This window comes from Lepisosteus platostomus, chromosome 8 (assembly GCF_059453375.1).
Source record: "Lepisosteus platostomus isolate fLepPlt1 chromosome 8, fLepPlt1.hap1, whole genome shotgun sequence".
Classification (NCBI taxonomy): Eukaryota; Metazoa; Chordata; class Actinopteri; order Semionotiformes; family Lepisosteidae; genus Lepisosteus; species Lepisosteus platostomus.
Genome location: NC_142618.1, coordinates 24,244,739 through 24,267,029, shown reverse-complemented (window position 1 = coordinate 24,267,029; position 22,291 = coordinate 24,244,739). Strand labels below are relative to the sequence as shown.

Genomic DNA, 22,291 nt, shown 5'->3' with positions numbered 1-22,291 from the left:
AAGAACAAAAGCAGCAGTGAGGCCCACAGTAATAAGGTACATAGAACGATAGTACATAGAATCTTTCAGAAATTATTCATTATTATTATTTCAATAATAATAATAGTCTATAATAAGACACCTGTAAACATAACAAAATACAAAGCATGTCTCATTTATATATATTTTTTCAATTCATATCACTGGATTTTTAAACATGCCTTTACTTGATTTACATACCAGGTGGAAAAAAGAAACGCTTTGCTTATAACTGAATAATTTTCTCCTCATCTGTGAAGCTAATTTGCAGTCATCTCACTGATGCATACAGAGGAATGTATTTTACAGGTAGGAAAGTTTGCAAGGTATATGCTGAGGTATCAGTAGACTTTACAGACATGTAAGCAATGGAGAATACTTTGAACATAGAAGGATGTTACTGGCATATTGCTGTATGTCAGCAGCTGCTCTCTGACTGATTACGGGAAACACACAATTTATTGTTATTCATCTGTTATTTACTCAGGACCATGCAGATTTACTTTAAAATACTGTTTAAATATGAAAATGGTTTAATTGTAGGTATACCTAAAAATGAACAAGTAAAAGGTTTATTCCATGCTGAAAAGAGAAGAAAGAAAACACAATGTTTCGGCCGCGGAGCCTTCTTCAGGTGTGCCTAAAAATGTGTTATGTATTTTTCACGTAATTACTGCTATCTGCTGCATTTCTTTCAGATAGAAATAATGTGCCCCCTAATGGACAAATGGAAAATTACAATAGTAACACTTGGAAGCCATAACCAAATTGAGTATGATAATAGAAGAATTGACTAGTAAGAAAATCTTGTTTCATATAGGAAAAGAATACTCTGTTTCCTAAACATTTGAGAGTATGGAACACACAGTATTTTTTGTGTAAGAAACAATACCTCAAATATATTAAATTAAATCATTATTGCTCAGTTAAGGGATTCCTAGCTCACTGAGTAACATCATGTTTATATGATTAAAAACACATAACTACAAGAATATGTACTTTTGTGTCTTGATTCAAATTGAATTATTCCAGTGATCAATGTTTAGAACAATCTCCTTGTCATATCCACAAAGCCAGATAACAATGAGACAGAATCAGGGTGGTCTCACCTTACTGTGACAGGACACAGGGTCGTAGATTAAATGTTACAAATTCCTGCACACACCTGTTGTGACATTTTGCTTGGGAGACAGCTATCTATTTTAAACTGCATCAGTGTTATGAGCCCTGCATCTTCACAAGAGTTGGAAATAAACTCTGTGACCTTTAATTAGAAGCTACACCATGGCTCCTGGTAGACTGAGGTGCATGGTGTCCTCTAATGACAGTGGATATAATTACCTTTGTATCAGGCACAGGGCCAGCTGGATTCTCTGTTTTAACACTCTGCCTACTGCACTTCAAGCAAGGCCTTAATTAAACTACAGCTTGAACATGGAATAGGAGACGAGGCAAAATGCAGAATACAGGAATGCAGAATGACATCAACACGTAATTTTATTCCTTTTCCAAAGTATTTGAAACCGATTTAAGGTTATTATTTTTAAAATTGCTTTGCTGGAGGATAATCATATGAAAAAGAACATGACTGCATGTTATGGAGTTATACTGTATAACTACAGTATACAAGTGTATACAGTATACAATACTGGGCCAAGGGTATGATGAACCATCACGAAATAAAGTGCTGTGCCTAAAGGATATCAAGAATAGTTTGAACATGACCTGAAATGTTGGAATCTACAAGATTTTCCACATGCAGCCCAGTATTGTTCTCTTTCTTCTGGCAAGATCATCTGAAGTCAAAGTGGGTGAGGGTTATAGTGGAGGACTGAAATGCCTTCTCTCCTGATTCAACAAGTTTTTAATTGGATTGATTTATGGGGATTGCTCTGGCATGGAAATGTGATGGAAATCATTCTCATGCCTCTCAAGTCAACCACACTTTGCCTGACGCTGTGAGAGTCTTTTGACTGGGGGGTTCCAAAACATTTGACTAGTGATTAAACAAACATTTATATATGCACTGACATAGTCAATGCGATGTGTTTCACCAGTAATGACATTCTAGCAAAAGCAATACTGAAATGTTAATAAACTTTGCAAAAGAAAATGTAATATAGGATAATGTGAACATTACTGGTTGCTCAATCAAATCTGTATATATCAGAAGCGTTAAAGCATTAATAGCTCTAAGAAGCTGTTATAATGAAAAGGACTGATGTTTCAAAACTTTCCTCAATGAGGAGTGATGAACAACTGACAGTATAATTTCATTCTAAAGGTATTCAAATTTAATTTACTCTTTTTCCTACAGATAGATATTTAACTTAAACAGGGTTATTTAATACAAGTTAACATGCAGTCTCAATAGAGGTGCTAGATAAAGCATAAAACCCAACCTTGATGTTCAGACTAATTTAACAGCATTAAGCAGTTTGATTTTAAATCCATGTATCACAGGAAAGGTCAAATTTATCTCCAGCAGGATAGTATAAAAATCCTTACACTGTGACATTTACAATACAGCCTTAGCTATGACTGCTGAAATAATCATTAAAGCTTTTATAATCTGTTAATAAAAATGTCTATAAAGCTTAAATAAGACTGCATAGCTATAAAAGAAGAAGGGATATAAAAGTAAGGAAAGGAATAAAATCTATTACATTCTCATCTACTCCATCCAAATGTAAAAAACAAATTCCATACATTCTTACAATAGTCCATACCATTACAGCAGCCTTGTATGTACTGTAGAACACCTGTAATCCTGTTTTCAGGAAACAGGCAAAAGTCCATTCACTTCAAAGAGGTATGGAAGTTCATTACTTATTTTCAATGTATACAGTATTTTTTAAGGTATCTATAACATATATCAAAATTCCTTTTGTTAAAGTTCCAGGACTTCAGAGTGGCTCACCAGGAATAGACCTCTCTTTCCACAAAGTCTGGCTCGCTCAGACTTGGATCTTGTGAATCTGGACTACGCTCCTCCACAACTATCCCTGCATAAGATTCCCATACAGGAGGCTCAGAGTTGGCCAAGAGCTGCCGGATTGAGCTCAAAGCTAGCTCAGCTTGAGTCGGCAGTGTCATTAAGAGGTGCTTCAAGCCCTCCATCCCCTGCCTCTGCTTGGCTCTTTACGCTGCGGGCTTACAGTGGGAAAGGAAGCAGATGGCTTAACAGTGCTGGTGGTGGATCCGTGCACGTTATTTTCATCACCTGTTCTGGAACATGGGCTTGAAACAGTAGAGTAAATTATGAAAACTCAATAAAGAAATAAAAAAGATCTGATCAAAAAGTGTTATCCATGTTAACTTAAAAGTTAACATTATATTTTAGCAAAGACGTTTACTAACAATTTCGAAATGCACATGATCTGTAAAGATTAAATGGAAAGAAAATGACTACACACGAGTGAAAAGAATTAGAAGTCACAAAGGGCGAAGTTTTAGAAGCTCCGAATTAATATTGATTTTTTTCTCCAGTGGAAAACAAAAAAAATGTTATGCCAGATAGCGCTCAAGCTTAAGTTTTGGTTATGAAGAAAGATATAAGATGTGAAAAGGGGGTTAACTGATTTCTTTCTGCACAAAGACTTCTTGCGACACAAGACATTCCATGCTTAGGCACCTTTGAGTTATGGCAGGGGTGGGAGTTAATTGATATGAAATTCCAAGTGCAAGATAAAGACCCCCTAACTAAGGAAAGATAAAACCAACCATTCAAAGTGTTCAATGTCTTGGGAATGTCCAAACATAGGTGGCCCCCCATTACTATGGTAACAATTTGCGTCAGAAGCAGCTGAAATTTGCTATATGAACTGGAAGTTTTGTACCTATATTTCGAACAATACTTTGGTCTTATTGTTCCTTGCATGCAAGAAATTCAGTTGTTCAAACTTCATCTCAGGTTCTAGTACTGATTTGTCTGTTACTACAGCTATAATCCAAAATATCTTCTTTTTCTTAAACTGAAAATCATGTTTATTTATAATAATTTATTGGATCTCAAACTGTTAATAAACATGGCAGGAATGTTACATAGTTGAAAATACTTGAACAAATTCATAACTTCTTACTCGCACAGAAGTGTATTTCTAAAAACCATCAATAAAACATCTTCCATTTTATTTATACCTACAGCATTTCTTATGTACATTCTTGTCTCAAAGTGAGCTCTCCTTTTGGGAAATGGCTGGGTAAGATCACAGTATCAATTACTAACTAAAAACTAAATTATCTAGATAACTCAAGTAGCCTCCTGTCATAAGAACATTCTGTTCCTATGTTGTTCCGAGTTCTTGGCAGGCTTCTGTTTCTCTGTTTCTCACACGTAGTTATTGCACCAGATACTAGTAAAATAAATCACTTCACCTGATTCTGAAGCAAGATGAGATAAATAACCACAACTATCAAAAGCACCTACAAACCTTGTAGAACAGAAACAAATGCTACATATACACAGTAAAACTTAGAATGTGTACAAGTACACATAAATATTACAGTGGATATGAAGCCTTTTCAATTTAAAAGACTTTTGTTGTACACTTTTGATTATGTTTTGGGCCATTCATTGCACAGTTAAGATTTGGCATTCAGTAAAAAGATTCACAAAATTACACAAGACAGGGGATGGGATGATGTGGAACGCCTATTTTCCTTCATTGCACACCATAAACATTTTTCTTTAAATTGTTAGTGACAACAGGATTCACAAAAGGTCTTTGCTTGTCCCACATGAAATTCGGGTTTCCAGGCTCCTCTTTTCTTAAGTTTGTCTTCATTTTCAATATGTGCCCATGATATTCCATGAGGAGCAAGGTTGGCTTTACATCTAGTGCCCAATCTGTTAGATCTTGACAAAACAAATGGCCTGGCCTCTTCTATGCCTCTGCACCAGGATCTGCACCAGTGGCTGGAAGGTTGCCGGTTCAAATCTCACGGCTGGCAGAGGAATCCTACTCTGTTGGGCCCCTGAGCAAGGCCCTTAACCCCAACTGCTCAAGAAGCACCATATAAATGGCGCAGACCCTGCATTCTGACCCAAAAATTTGGGGTTGCGAAAGCTGGGGTATGCATAAAAGACAAATTCCTAATGCAAGAAATTGTATATGGCTAATAAAGTAATCTTATCTGATCTTATCTTATGTTGACCCATTGGGAACAGAGGTGATGTCAATAGAAGGGCTACTGATGGTTTGATAGACCTTCTGTGAATAGGAAATGTGGTTAATCATATCAAATTCCACAACAGGTATAATTCAACCAGATGCATGACCTTTGATTATGCTAAAATGTCACACCATAACTGTCCATTTATCTATTATTGGTTTAAATTCTAGCTAAAACTGGTCAATTGTATTCTATAAAGGGACATATAAAAACACTGTTGTTAAGATCTGCAGCCAAATGGTGCACTCTATTGCAGAGTACCATGTTTAACAAATCTGTTTCCATTTAAAATATCTTAGACTAACAAAGGGCATTTCGGAACTGTTTTTCAGTAAAATTAACAATGAAATAAGCAAAACAAGAATTTTATATTCTAATTAAACAAGAATGTCTTAGTTTTGCCTTTGTTTACTCAACATCCAAGGGAAATAGAAAGCATGTGGTATACATTTTCGATTTTTTTATACCAAAGTAGGGCTCTTGAGAACCTGTCAACTGTTTTATCCCAGGTGAATTTTTAGTTGACAGGGAAGTGATAATAAATTCTCTTCAAGACAGGAGAAAAGGCTAAATGAAAGTCTTGGGCATGCTCCTTTAACAGACAAGGTTACAGAAAAAAGAAAAAGAATGATTGCAGGTCATTAAATACCTGGTTTTCTTTAGCAGATGATTCCATAAAGGCTGCATTCCACGACTCTGCTAAAGCTTTCCCTTCTTCACAACTGATTACCCTACAGAAATAACAGAGATAGTGAACTTTAGAGAACAATTTCTAAATAATCTGTGTTCCGCATATAACAGAGTGCAAACCTTTTTGAGAAAAAATGCTCTATTAACATTTTTATAGCAGACAGTCCCCCTTCCTTGTATCTTCTTTGTGGTCATTATGCTATGCACTTGAAGAGGAACAGTAGTGAACTGGCTGCTGTCCTTACATTTATTATTTCCCCTGATTAACAACATTGGAGTGCCTGTAGGAAGTGTGAAACAGTTTGAATGGTTTCTGCAAGTTTGAACAATAAATCAACTGAAGTCTTGTGTTGCTTTTAAAATCATTTAGAGGTTAATCAAGTTACAGTACGTCACCATCACATGTGTAATACATTAATGGAGTTTTCTGCTATTATAAATAATTTAACAGGGATTATTTTTAAATCTCATATAAACACTTATTTTCATAGAGAAATAGAACTTGAATGCAATATATTAGGTTACATTGAAATATTCAATGTAACTTTTCAGTTAACTAATTGTTTTCTATTCTAGTGAAAATGAGAAATTTGTCTTTTTAGCATAAGAATCATATATATTTATATATATTCATATATATAAGTCTTTAATTAGTATTACTTTGGGTTAGCATGCTAATTGCATGTAACTTTTTTCATCGCTTCTACAGTTCATTTTGGATCTAGGGTTGCATTTCAAAAGTGTATTGCCAGATTTACACAACTACTGTGTCACTTATTTCATTTTAAAAGTTCAAAGGAATTCAAACAAATAGTGCATAAACATCCTTTTCAAAATGTAGTACACATGCTAATTCAACTTCTGAACATTCTGAACCTTTATTCTGCCTCTAGCTAGGAAGACAAGTGACATGGAGATGCCATCATTACACAATGTGATCCTGTGATAAATAAAAACTGAATAAATAGTCTGCATCTCAGTGGATCATGTCACTGCATGTTAAGCAAAATTCCCTTTTCTCTTGTGGCTCAAAATGTTCAAAGACATCCAACTGGTCTTGCTGAAACGGGCATTTTATGCCTCCATTTTGCTGGAGGTAAGCAATTGCAGAATCAAAGAGTTACTGCTATGAGCTACTCATTCTAAACTCAATCAATGAGCTGTGGGAGTGTGGTTCTTTTCTGCCTCCATTACAATTATTTGTCTCCCAAGTTTATTTTGATATGCATTTTCCGCTAATATATAGTCATTGTGATTTTGCTAATTAAAGCTTAGACATCTTCTACACTTCACAATATAGATTTGACTTTAAAAAACACTCATACATGACATTGCACACCGGTACATAAAATATGAAAAAATAGAAAGAAATCACAGAATATGCAAATATGCAACAGTATCGTGCCCAAGGCATCAACATATTTATTCATAGTTATTGGGAGAATTTATAAAAAGAAAAGGTAATGGAAAGTGAATAATCATCTACAGCTTTGGGTGATAATGTGCCCATGCACATTTAATGCAGTTACAGTACAACAGTAGAGTTTTAGACACTCAGTATGACTACTAAATAATGCAGTGTAATAAAAACAGCTTTGAATATCACATATACGATTCACACATCGAATGGTACAATTTTCTGAAGTCTTCGTACAATTAATATTATACTTTTAATACTTTATCCAATGCATATGTGAAAATCCACATCTATTTACTTTGCATAAATGCAAGACTGAAAGTGAGCTAAGTGACCCATTTCTGAATGTGACGCAATGTTTGCAAAAGTGTTTAAGCCTCAGGGAGTTTCCACATATTGAAAGATGGAGCCAGAATTTCAGCTCAGTGTCACTATCCCCCCGGAATGGCAGTCTAGTCCCACAGACTTTAGACTTCAATGTAGACCAGACAATTTCTTTCCCAAGGCAGCCAAAATACTTTCAAACGTGTGGGAGACTGTACATACTTAGTTTCCCAGTATACAAAATAGTAAAATAAAATTGTTTCTCTTCATGTAAGGGGTTCAGGGAATTCTTCTCAAAGCTATAAATATTTTAAATAAAACAAAACCAAGGCTGCAGGGGAGTTCACATTCAGCCTTCCTCATTTTGTTTTTGCTTACTTTATAAATAGTACAAAGTGCAGCAATTACTCATCTGTAGGAACCAAACACTATTGTGATTTATGCAAATATTTTTCTATTCTGATTTAGTTGAGGGGCAATAAGTGCTTAGCTCATTATTGCTCCCTTTAACCTCATAATTGCTTCTAGTGGCTTCCACTTTTTGTGAAATAACAGTGTTAGTCTTTCCATTTAACAAAGGCTTTTGGCTCTCATGTCACTGTAGTTTGACAGTCCTGCCAGTATGTGTTTTGTGTTTTTTCAGCAATGTCCAGAATAATGAATAGTGAGATACAGATTTACAAGGAAAATCTGGACTCTGCTAGAATCTAAAAATCTCTTTAAAAACAAAACCTGAGACTAAATGTCACATTTAAAAACAAAATAAGAGAAATTTTACAGTATGTCCAAAATGTCAAGTTACACTAAAGAATCAGCATGGGTCAGAAGCTCTAAGCTGTCCTTCTCAAATTATACAAAACAAGGAGCAACAGGGGAATTTCTTACATACCTTATTTCAGCAATAATTCTGTATGTTATAAAATATACTGTAATATCTTGAAATATATTTTTTTAAATGTATTTTTTCAGTTGTCACATTTGAAAATGCCTAGGACATTGTTGGCTTAACTCAATAAGACAGGGATATGGGCTAAACGTATAAGTGATTTTTCCACATTGAAAGATACAGCATTTCTTCAAAGTAGTCAGTTTGTAATGAATTGTGGAAGAAGATGCAGTCAGTGTAACATTAGCAAACAGAAAACAATATTTTGTCTGTCTGTCCTTAATGAGATGAGAATTATCTGTGCATAATCACCTTTTCTCAGCGACATAACGCATCTTCATTGGTTAAGGCAAAGTAGAAGAGTAGAGAGCCTTTCTGTATCTGCTAATTCTGTCTTTGTACAGAACATTGTTTAGATCCTTTAAGAAACATACTGACAACATAGTGCTTTCTGTTGCAGAAAACGCACTCTTATCAGTAATGCAGCTACCATTAGAACACACAGTACATACCGCTCCATGTGAAGATCTTTTTTATTTCCCACCAACATGATGGGCACTCTGTGGAAAAAAACAGGTAAAAAATTAAAAACAACTTTAAAATAGATGTAAACACCCTAATCTAGAAGGAAATGAGAGTGAAAAAGCAATACTTACTGAACCTTTCCCACCATATCCAATAACTTTTCATGGATAACTTTTACTACTTCAAAACTGTAAAATAAAAAAAAGAAAGAAAATGTTAATTAAACTGGTACTGACAGCCAATGCACACTCATAAAAATAGAAAGCAATTTAGGTCAAACATTGCATGAATGACAAATTCGTTGTCATTACTTTATCATTAAAGTAGTCACATAGGAATTACCTTTTCATTCATTCTCAATGATGGATATTGTGCAACCTTTGTCATTGCTTTACTAACCTATTGCATAATATATCAATTAATTAATTCTCTGAGTATTGTATTCTCTACAAAGGGTAGAATTAAAAACAAGAATCACAGATTAAAATGAAGTAATAAAGCTTAAGGCACTGTGAGATCCAAACCATCCTGCAGGTATGTCCTTGGTCTTAACAGTTCAAAACTATTATAATCATAAGAAAATATTTCTATCTTTTTGCCCTTTACACTTCTGCCTCTCATACCTGAAACCTTCCAAGTGTTTATGCTTTTATAACTGTTTATCCATCGTTATTAATCATTTAATTGATGAATTCTGTCCCATTTTTTACAGCTGGATACTTTACTGAATGAAACATTCTGAGTGAAGTACCTTGCTCAAGGGTTTTAAAGTAGACAACAGCCGTCTGATTATGAGTTCTGAATCCTAACAGCTCCTGCATACCACCGAGCGTTATTTAGTTTGTATTGCTTGCTTTAGGTTCCCTGCCTTGAAATGTGGAAGTTCAAATACAGACACAATGTGCCTTTCAAGATCAGACCAAGAATCTCTTTTCAGTCTATATATCAGAGCAAAGGCAGCACAGCTGAAGTACCACCTCAAAGAGATAATAATAATATTTTCCTTACACTTATATAGTGCTTTTCTGGAGACTCCACTAAAAGTGCTTTACATGTAATGTAAATCAGCTAACAGTGGGGAGAAGAAGACAGTAATGAAGCCAATTGATGGATGGGGATTATTAGGAGGCCATAACTGATAAAAGTCAGTGGGGGAATTTGGCCAGGACACTAGCACTGCAGATGACTGCCATGTCATAAGAAAACCCTTCATGAGTAAGATGCAGTGGACTCTACCAAACCCATTGCCACCATTAAAACTTCTGTTACTTAAGGTTGCAGTTTTTGCTTTGCACCACTATCTAATTGTAACATGGTTGCCAGAAAGGAATCTCTCACTCTCTATTAAAAAGGAGTTCTCTCAAGCAACTTAAAACACTGCATTCACTTTTAAAAAGGTACAGTTATAAACAGGTTAAAAAAAATGCACCAACAGCCATAAACATGCTTTATCAAGAAATTAGTAAATTATTAGTATCAGTTTTAAATCAAGATTAATGTTTGGATTAACGTTGTGAATCTTCCCCGAGAATTACAATATAGCTTCTAGTGCTCATTGAAAAGAAGTGAGATTCTATTATTGCTTCTTTTAAAGGTCAAAAGCTCCATCAGATCTGGGTCATTTATCATGTTTCAAGGAGATTCTGCAAATCCTGACACCTAGTGTCATTCTTTAGACAAAATCCTGCTTTCGGCTTTATCCTGGAGAATAAGAATTATATGAATTGGTGATTTTAGAGATGGCTCCTTCATCAATTCCTTATACTGTACCTAATAAAGCTTCCAGCACATTCTTTAAGTGATTAATATCCTAAAGCTGTGTTTGGATGTGAAGCTTGTGAAGTTCATATTAGAAATTCTACCTCTATGTAAAGGTTGCCCGGTGGATTGATCCCATGAGCAGGCCTTTAGCATTTGGGAATGTTTAAATGTATATGTAAAATACGTAAACCTCCTCCAAAACAAGAAAATGTGATTTGTCCTGTCTGTAAGTATAACCCCACGTAATTACAAATGCTAATGCATGGGTATAAATATTAAGCATTAAATGTTCTCTCAAATACTTCTAAATAATATGTTTGTTGAAGATAGCGGGGGGGGGGGGACTTTGTTGAGCCGATTCTGTCATTCATTAATTCTTTAATGCTGTATTTTCATGTAATGTTTAAACATTGTTTGAAAAAAAGGTACCAAAATCGCATATTTGTGTAAACACAATTAGGACTGCATGTGAAATATTTGAAAGAAATTCTATGACTAAAGATACAGCTTAAAGAGTACTTTTCAAGCAAAGCTAAAATTAAAGTTTCAATTGATGTAAAGGAAACAGATACTGGTTCATTGTGTTTCCTGAGCACGTCCTCCACCCCCATAACCCACACATTCTGTAGCCCACCTGCCATAATTTCCCAATGACAGAGAGCTATTCATCTAAATCACAATGGCTTTTAAGTGCTATAACTGCAGCTGTGCTTCCCAGGTTCAATGGTGTTTCTCAAAGTACACCAGGGAAACAGCACCACGGACAGCTCCTTCAGGTCACTGGTACATGCTGAAAGAGCTGTTGCAAAAACCTGTATGCTTCCCGCTGCTTCAAAAAAATGGTCTTTTTCGACACATTTAGTACCTCAAAAAAGTATTCAGACCCTTGCACAGTTTTCACATTTTGTTGCTTTACATCTTGAAGCCACAAACCTTTGTTTATTCTCATGAATCTTTGTTATATACTCAACACACTCCAAATATTGAAAGTTAAATAAAATATATGTTCAGTTTTATGAAATCACCTGACATGAATTCAGTATTTTGTTGTGACAAGGAACCAATACTAATAAAAAAAATGAACCAACCTCAGTATTTACTACTGAGGTTGTGCATATGCATCAGTTCAGTCCATGGAAATTAATTGGAAGTCTTTGCCTGAGGAACAAAATAGATTCATGCCTAGGAATATGCATAAGTATAAAATAATTCATAACTGATGCTTGTATGATCATTTGACTCTGTTGTGTCCTACTCCCTACCGCAGAAAGTGAATTTTGCATTACAATGGAGATGATCTGTAGTGAATCAGGTGCCATTTCCATGTGGAGCCCAAAAGATAATTTGACTTTCCTTCTCTATTCACGGCAGCACACAAAATAACACATACAACCAGAGGTCACACCATTTTACCCCATAACTTAGCTTTTTGCTCAACAGGAAAAGAAAGGGTCTTGGACACATTTGTTCAAGACTTCAGTAACTGCCTTCCACTTCACTGACAACGTAAAAGATGCCTGCTTAAATTAAGATTTCTGCTGTTAATTCTTCCCAATTCACTGCACCACTAAACAGATGGTGCCATTAACATGTGGAGTGTGCAGGCCTTTAGTTTAAGGGAAGGCTTGTCATTCCTTGGCATGTGTATGAGAGTGTGGTATGTAAAGACCTTTTAATTGGCATGCGGAGCGTTCTTGTTTCAGGAGATTTTATATTGAGTGAGTAAGTGGGCTCATTTATTGTGCACTGGTGGTTCTCATTTATATTTCACACAAGTGAGTCAAATTAATATCAGTAGCAAAAAGAAAAGTTTCCGTGTGAAATCAAAATAGGTCTAACTAACTGTTAATGACATTCATAAAAGTAAAACTAAATATGAATTTTAGTAAGTAGTCAAATGCTTTTAACATGTTTAACATGAGTATACTAGTAAATTGCAAACAGTAACAAAAAGATACATTAGACATGAAACTTTCAACTTCAGGATTTGTAAAGAATGTTCTGGTACTACTTGAATACAAGACTTTAAATGTATGCTCATCACTTATAAAACGTGACTGACAACCTAGAGAATTATATTTGCAGAAAATACCAAACAGTACTGTATGTATACAACAAAAATCAATAAATAATCAAATCAATAACTCATTGTTGCAGCACTAGCAATTAATGCATTGGACCATACAAACACTGCTTCCCTGGCAAACCAGTGAGGTAAGAAAGAGAACACATTTGGCATCTCGACCCAATTTTAATCCAAAATAATTATCTGTAAACATAATGCCCTTTTCAGTTACAATGTCGTACAATTATACAGAAAAATGGAATTCATATATTTTGGCCACAGACTCAAATTCCTTTTAACTTTTTGAAAAAATACAGCATGCTGCAAATATTCAACATTTTAGTCAGAAAGTAAGAACAAAGACAAAAACACAAGGAGGCCATCTGCCTGCTAGCAGATATTTGATCTGAGAATCAAAGTTTATACCAACAACTCTTGGTATAAAATAACATTTTATAATACTGGATGATATTTTTAAATGGACACATGTCCACAGTATAACTGAAGTATTTCTACAGTGGTTAGTTTGTCCTGCTTTCCCTAGGGGAAAATCTAGTCTTCTGAAGACTACAAAGTTCAATGAATCTTCAATCCTGCATTCTCAAAAGTCAGCAGTTTTGATGCGGTGGGAACATGTAGTCTCTGGAGAGAGAAGCCAAGAGAGTCAGGAAAGCTCCACTAATACAGGGAGTCTGTTATAACTGGATCATTTTTATGACGATCTTAGAAGAAAATTAATAAAAATACTTGTACTGAAATTGAACTGGAAAATGTCTGCATTTAGCCCTTGAATCAAAATCTTCAGTATCTTTAAATATTGTGTCAGAAAGGTCTGTACTGTCCCTTCTTAACTCAAAGGTACTTATTACTGCTGACTGAGACTGAAATTGGAGGAGAGAGTAACAACAAACTTCAAATTCCGCCTCCAACAACAGGACTGTCTTGCCTTTGAACATTACTAACTTCCATTAACAAGGACAAAAATACATCTTTATCCATGTTGAGACAGAATATCCAAGTGCTGTGCTTCACTTTCATGATGTACAGTGTGAAAACCAATATTCTCACAACATCTGCGTATGCAAAGAGTGAACGTCACTGCCAGTTCTCTTGAAGAGAAAAACTGCAGTGATGACTGCTTTTACAGGATCTTTAAGTAGTTCTAAGTAGGACTTGAGCATACAATGTTCTTAAAGAAAGGTTAATAAGAAATTATATAATCCTAAACTTTTCATGGCAACAACTTTCTACCCTGTTTATCAGTTTATCCACATGGGATGTTGACTTTGTAAGAGTTTCAAGTTCTCTGTGTTATTCTGAACAGACATTTCAACAAGTACAGAACATAAAATACCTAATAAGGCTATGAATACAGTTGAAATCACTCTTGAGTAAAACTTTCTAATTATTTTCTTTACTCGTGATATCACATAGCAATTTTCCAACTTCAAAGACAGTGTAAGAAGTCTACGTTACTGTACAAAAGTCAAATACGTCTTGGAAGGGATGCCAAAATGTTATGCATTACAGCATGTTGAGTGCTTTATTATGCCTAAAATCTAGAGTACATACTGAAACAGAATTAATTACTGGTACTCTTAAACAGAGTTTGCTTTGAAGGCTTTAAAGTTATTTCAAAATCTGTGGATACATTTTGGTAAACACTTCACAGCAAAAGAATGAAAATGTAATAAATCTACTAAAATATCAAATGTAAACTACAACCACTAAGCTTTCAAATTAGATTTGTATAATTCTACAATTTAACATATTCAGTTCCTTCCCACTGTCTCAGTTCATGCTCAGGTCAAACGGTCTGCAACCACAAATCTTGGAAGCCCACCGAAGCTCTAGTTGTCTGGAATAGATATGTTATATAGCCTCAGCAGTATCTGTTTTCAAGAATAAGGTCATGTAAATGTGGTGTGCAGAACATTACTCAATACCTCTGACAAATACAGGTGGTTATCTAATTAAAAGATAATTTATTTTAGAAAAACTTTATTACCTAAAAATCTAGAAATAATTTATATGATTTAATAATGAAACCTTGAACTTTATCCCTGAAAACAGAGTACATTACCTTCAACTAGCTTGGGCAACAGGTATACAGTATGGCACCCAGCCACAGCTGACATCCTGCAGTCTTAGCACACTTTGTTCCTTGGGAGTTTAAATGGATAAGTATAGAGAACCTACAGCACAGAGGGTACACATCCAAGGGAATGGGGAAAGAGCTTACCTTTTGTTGGATGTGACTGAATACACCAGAATGTATCCATTGATGTCTATGGAGTATGTCTGAGGGAAAATTGAGTACTCATCCTGCAAAAAGTAAAACAGTTTGGCATTAGAAGTAAAACTTTTTGCTACTACTAATGAAATAAAAAAAAGATCATGACTCTGAATCTGAATACTGCTTTTAAGTCAATATGAAAATAAAAATATGCAGGGGTACAATTAAAAACTGATAGGTTACTTGATCCACAGCTCAGTGTACCACACACACAGCACTTCCAGAAAGTACCACTTTAAATAGTTGACATAAAAAATAGAACGTCACTTAGCAGTTGTCTCCTAATGAAGGCCACTCACCTGTCCAGCTGTGTCTACAAGCTGAAGATGGTACTCCTGACCATTTACTGTTATCATCTTTGTAAATGCTGCAGAATAAAGAAGATAGTTAAGATAAGTGATCTGTAACTGAATTTTCTAGATAATCATAAAAGGCTGTTTATTTAGATGTTCAGTGGTGCCTTTTCATGCAAAGTATCTTCTTCTCAAAATAACACTTCACTGTAAATGTATGCCTCTATCTTGAGTGCTCATGGTGTTACAATGAGTTGTGATTTCTGAATTTAAAACTGCAAGATTTAAGATTATGTTGTTTTACGACGGGCCATGAAGGTGTTAAAACAAACTAAATATTTTTTTAAATTTTAAAATATAGAGTATGACCATGAAAAACTTTTATTTTTACTGACCGTATCATCATACAAGAACATAAGAACCATAAGAAAGGGTACAAACAAGATGACTGTGTTAGACTAGAGACATTAAAGTGTGAAATAAAATACCCATTTCTTGGTTTATCTACCATTTACTTTATTATTTATCCACTACTTACATATATACTGTGTTGCACCCTTGATCCTTGGTTCATTAGTTTAGACAAAGAGAAGAGATGGATTTGTATCTTGTACAGCTTAACAGATGGCTTTCACCTCCCTCTCAACAGAAAACCAAGATCACCTACCCTCAGATGTGCAACTCTTTTTGAAAAGTCTATATTTGAGTCTACTAGTCTGCAATCAGCTTATTGATGACTATGCTTATGTCTCAATATTCAAAAAAAGGTCACTGCCAATCATTTCAAAGAAATACAGAGAACAAAACTTTCCACTGCTCTTCAACCATTAATGTCGAAGGGTAATCTCAATCTAAAAAAACACAGACAACCTTTAAATACACTGCTATTGCTCACAAGTGGTTTAATTTGTATTTTCCCCATAATGAAAATGGTGATTAGTGATCTCTCTGAAAGGGGTATAAAATCAGTCCTGACTATTCAGGACTTTTCCATAATGACATAATTGAATGTGGCTTTTTTAATGGCATAATCCCCGCACAGTTTGATGCCTGGTGTGCAGTGGCATATCTGTTAAAAAAAAAAACAAGAAATATGACTAAAACTGTAATGTACAGTAACTTATACTGAGCAGTCTATGTCTTTCATATGGATCTGACTAACTGTAACAGAAATAAATGGAGCGACACAGACAAAAAAATGGTCTGTGAAAATGAAATGTTACTGTCTCAACATGCTGTTAGCAATTTAATTCTATCAATTCGATTTTACAAATTAAAAACACATCAAATTAACAAAAGTGATCTTATCCCTCATAAGCAGCCCCTGAGAAGGGCCTCTATTCCCTTTCGTATTCATCTCCTTAGGCCTTCCTCTCATTCATCGTGTACAACAAGGCTGCCGAAAATGAATAGAAGCAGATACCTCTGGTGTCTTTTTGATACAGATAGTTCTTGATCTAGTAGCTCTTCATTCCTGTGTTTTTAGTTTAATATGCCTGAAGACTATAGACTACTTAATAATTTAGGAAGAGTTAATTCTCACTGTGGTTGGCTGCAGCCAGCTACAGGAAAGCTGATGGAGAGTTTGATACTATATACTCTGGGCCCACCTAGTAGCATAATGAGATGAATAGTGTTGCTTGGGTGACTCAAAGGCTGTTTGTTCTTCCAGCCACTATTCCACTATTCCACTATTCATCTCCCGTCATCTCATGCTTGCTAAATAAATCCATAAAATGTCTTTATTAGCTTAGTTTGTACATTACAAGTACAGTATATTGTTATTGCCTGGAGCTAGGTCTTCCATATTTTTATTTTAATTTAGTCAAATTATCTAAAAAAAAATCAATAAAACCATCAATCAAACCTACTGCATGGGAAAAAAATGAAATAGAAAGAATATGTATATGAAACAAAGTAACTTTAAAAAGCCTTTTAAAATAAAGGCATTTAAAAGCTCAGAGAGAGTAAAATGAGCAGATAGTTGAACAGTCCAGATGCATCTATGGGCACATTGCTCAGGCATTTTCCACACATTTCAACACCCACCACTAACACATTTATAGGAAACTGATGCAGTCACAAATGCAGTAAATAGTTCAAACACGACTTTCAGTACAACCACACATTGTTTTCAATTTGGAATTGTTTTTATTTGGTTGGGAGTAGATCAAGAATGCCCCCCCCCACCCCTATTTAGGTGCATTACTATGAGAAACGAGTTCTTAAATGATTTATTCCTTATTTACTCTTCATTTTCCAGGAAAGCATCTTTCCATGTTAAGCGGAGAAATAACTCTAATACCTTTTTTTTAATTGGCCAAATTCCATTACAACTCTAAAAATCAGACTTACTGGATTACTAAGAGTGATGGGTGCAGCTACATACAGTAAATGCCATCTGGAAAGGGATCCCAGTCAAAGCAGTTCATCTTCTGATGTTGTGACTTCTCAGTTAATGTTAAGGTCATTAAAGGTCATTAAAGGTTAATGACTTCTCAGTATATGTAACTTAAATAGTACTTTAGGAAACCTCAAGGTTTCCTTGCTTTGTATACAGAGCTTCCATGCCAGCTAAAACATATCATCTGCATTTTGGAATAAATTTGTGTTGGGATTTATTCAGGTTATAGTTATTCCAAAGTAGTATGAGTTATATTTATCAAAAAGATTTAGTACTTTTATGATGCAAAAAACACACCATGATTTATTTTTATTATTTGGCCATTATAAGCTTTGAAAGCTTATATATTTTAAATACCTCTAAAAGCAAATGCAAAATAATACCTTTGAAGGTTGGTATCCTAGAACCAAATGTAACAGCTGTTATTCAAGACAGTGTTATCATGGTATCGTGGAGAACAATTATAATTGAAGTTGAAATTCTGTCATGATTGTGATAGGAAAATTTGAGTCTGAAGTTTGTGATGCACTGACAACTTTCAACACACAAAAAATAGCTTTATTCAAATAGGCTGCAAAGGAACAAGTAATACTGTAGGTTTATTCCATGCTGAAAAGAGAAGAAAGAAAACACTGTTTCGGCTGTAGAGCCTTCTTATTCAAATAGGTTTCCTAATCTAATGTTGAGGACTGGATTGGCCAACAATAGTACTTGACATAAGACAATAATTTCTTGCACTAATATCTGAAATTAAGTATTAAGTATACACCATCACCAGTCCTACTTACTACACTTAATACAATTACATTACTGGATACAAAAAACACAGGTTACAGAGATTAAACGAAATCAAACTTACTGTACCTGCTTAACGACAGACATCATTACATTTAATAATCATGCTTAGTCCAACTGCACTAACATTAGGCACTTGGGTACAGCACAGTGTCTAATCCATCCGATCATACGGAGAATAATCATTTAACACTTCTTGAGAGAGCAAGAAAACAATCTTTGTGAATAAGACTGATGCATGCACAAACAACCAACACATTTTGGCATTTATAATAAAATATTATTCCTTGTTGGAAGTACAGAAACACATTATAGCAGTGATAGCAGCATAAAAGGATCAGTGCACTATAGCAATACAAGCACATAATATCAACCAAACTTTGGGTACGTTTATGCATAAATTCAAGTCAGATTTTCTAGACATTTTGAAGGAAGGCAGATGTTTTTATTTTAATAGACATTATATATTTTTAAAAATGCATCACAGCTCTTGTTTGGGACATTGGATTAATCAGTAAATGGCAAACTTGGCTTTATATTAAGATACTTCAGCAGGAAGAATTAAACTGCTGACTTTGTAAAATCTGTTCAAAAATAAGAGACTCAGAAAAACCAAGAAAGTAGTGTATTAGGCTGTACTGACGAAAACTATATTGAATTATAAACTCGGTTTTCTGCCTGATGCTCCTTAGCTACTATTGATCTGTCAAAGTGGTGTGTTATGCAGAGCTTCTATAATGCAAGTGCTAAAGATAGATAGAATACAATGGGTCTGATATCACTTGTAGTCATGGAAGTGTAGGCATCAGAACAAGAGAACTCTCTGAAAGGGTGCTACCCTCTAAATTAGGTCTGCTTTCAGAGCTGATAAAGCCTTACTGGTTACTGCACCCACAGCAAAAGCTCAGCTTCACCTAGTACAAAATAGCTAAAAGGTAAAAGGTGACTGACTGTTGGACCAATTTGTTGTTCATTTTTAACAAAATGTCTAATTAAGGTCATCAAAACAAGATGCAGAATTTCTATCACTTCAGAAGGGTTGCAAAATAGTACAGTACCTTAAACTGAATATCTCACCAATTATTCAACTGAATCCAATTAGAGCTCAAGGAATAAAAAAAGAGCCTGCATTGAACAGGTGCCTAGAGATATACAGCTTTTGTTCAATTTGTCTTACAGGTTTTCAGGAACTTTATCAGTCTACAGCTGGGCTGTGCAAACAGAAGGACCTGCACAGTGTATTTGCTTAGTGATACTGGCACCAGTTAAAACAGTTGACATGAGTGTGCAGGCTTTGATCAACAGTCATGTGAGAAAGGGGTATGAAGCTTGGGTGACGGGAAAGATTATTTTTAATTCAATCAACAAACCCAAACAGCACACAAAGCAAATCCAGTCATCAATATTAATGATATCTGTCTCACATTCTCAAGACTGTTTGCTCTTTTGTTCACCATTTGCAGTCACAGCAAAACCTAAATCCATCGATTCCTGAATGCTAAACTCACTATACAGTGCAAACGAAGCTTAAATGTAAGAAACCATGTAATAATTCCGAGTTTTGGAGACTCTAACATTGCCTCAGTTGTGCCTTATTATTCAGACATTCTGCATTTGTAATGTGCAATAGTTTAACTAGTTCCTGCTCAAGGTGAATGTCACTAAAAGTAACCCAGAAGGAGACTCAAGACAAAATCCCTCAATGAGCAGCACTCCCTCAATGACTATATCCATGATGGACATGTCTATAAGGTCCCTAATATAACACAAGGGTTAATCCAATATTCTCACTGTAGAAACCGGCAGCACCATTACCACTCTGTTGTATGATCTTGTCAGATCTCTGAAGCTAAGTAAAACCTCCAAAGAAATCTAGGTTGCAACTGCAATTGGTATTGGCGGACATGTATGTCTGTTGCATGAGGGGGTACTGGTGCATAATCACCTTTTTGGGTGATACACTTCAGAGGTAAATGAAGGAATTCTTCTACGTTTGGGATTATTTTAAATAAAATTGCTACATAAACACAAGGATTTTTTTTTTATTATTACCACCTCATATCATTTTAGGTTTGCTTCTGGACCCATTTCAAAAAGAGATCGCTGAGCTCCATTTTGGTGGAAGCTTTTTAAGATGTGAACACCTGCAAGAAACAAATCGGTTATAAGTAAAACAAAAATCAAAATTAAGATTGAAAAGATTGAAAATCCATCTTGAATCATCCTTTTATTCTGCTTCTGTGGAAAATGCCATTGTGAGGTGAGTTATTATTTAATGAATGTGCAATTTGATGTTTAAATACAGATCACTGTACTTCTCCACACTTAACACAGAAAGTCATCACTTGGTAAAAGTCTCAGCTTTAGAAAGCAAGATATTAAGAAGACTAGAAGCATCCAAATTTCATAGTTTTCCCCATGAGCTAATAAGCCTAATTGGACACAAGTTTATGGGCCACAGACTGTGTCTTATTAAACCATGGTGAAAAAAGCTAATATAACTAAATCCAGAAACAACCAAAAACTGGCATTTTTTAGCTCTATTCAGAATGCTTGCCAATAACCTCAAGAATGAAAAATAAAGCAACAGCAATCGGCACTTGTGATGATTCTTGAAAAGAACAGCATGGACTAAAGAGAGACCTGTCATAATTAGGAAATTACAATTCACTTCAAAAATGTTGCAAAGGATAACTGAATTACTGTAATGCAGCTCATTATTTAATTGAAGTCCTTAAAGATGAGGTTTTGAAAGTAGACTTATTAAAGCATAGTAAAGCAGTTCGTAATCAGCATGCTTCACAAAAGTGGTTTAGGTTTAGGTGTAAAATATATGTGCTAAACAAAAAGTATATGGGAAAGAGTACAAAATCCACGAATGAGATAGTTTCGTGCAATAAAAATAAATACAAACCCACAATATTTCAGACAACTGTCAGTGACTATACAGTACAATGTCAGCTTCCTGTTCAACTAAACACTGTGAAATAACTAGAACACTGAATAGGTTAGCCAGCCTTGTCAGTTCAGGTTAGTAATGCTGACTTTACAATGTACCCCACAGAGACACTGTAGCTATTTATAGCCAGGAACTGTTGAACTGAGTAGAGCGTGACTGTACAGGAGCTAACTGGCTGCTGAGGTATAAGAAATGATATCCATACATGTATACAATTATCTGCGGATTTCAGTTTCTTATCTCCTTACAAAAAGTAGAAAACCACTTTGAAATCTCTCAGAATGAAGGAGTGAAGCAATACAGGGTAACACATAAATTAAATGCAATGCATTATTCTCACAAAAGGTGTACTTTTCATTGAAGCCAATCTGGTATGTTTATATCAAGCATTTGTAATTGCAATCAGAAACTTTTTATGGGGTGTAAGACCCCAGCAGCCATATCACCCTGCAACTCACAACTGGCAACCCACTGAAGCTAAGCAGGTGTGAGCCTGGTCAGTACCTGGATGAGAGACCTCCTGGGAAAAACTAAGGTTGCTGCTGGAATAGGTGTTAGTGGGGCCAGCAGGGGGCGCTCACCCTGCGGTCTGTGTGGGTCCTAATGCCCCAGTATAGTGACGGGGACACTATACTGTAAACAGGCGCCGTCCTTCGGATGAGACGTAAAACCGAGGTCCTGAC

At 35.2% G+C, this 22,291-nt stretch overlaps 1 protein-coding gene across 3 annotated transcripts in view; it reads right to left on the bottom strand.

The window, feature by feature from the left end:
* Positions 1–22,291, bottom strand: part of rheb (Ras homolog, mTORC1 binding) — a 54,538-nt gene that overhangs the window by 705 nt on the left and 31,542 nt on the right. For all 3 annotated transcript variants that reach the window (XM_088642940.1, XM_088642939.1, XM_088642938.1), the window contains 5 exons: positions 15,457–15,524; positions 15,104–15,186; positions 9,167–9,223; positions 9,023–9,070; positions 5,843–5,924 (listed from right to left, as the gene is read on the bottom strand). In XM_088642940.1, the coding sequence (XP_088499066.1) occupies positions 5,843–5,924; positions 9,023–9,070; positions 9,167–9,223; positions 15,104–15,186; positions 15,457–15,524 (338 nt within the window). The remainder of the gene's footprint in view (positions 1–5,842; positions 5,925–9,022; positions 9,071–9,166; positions 9,224–15,103; positions 15,187–15,456; positions 15,525–22,291) is intronic.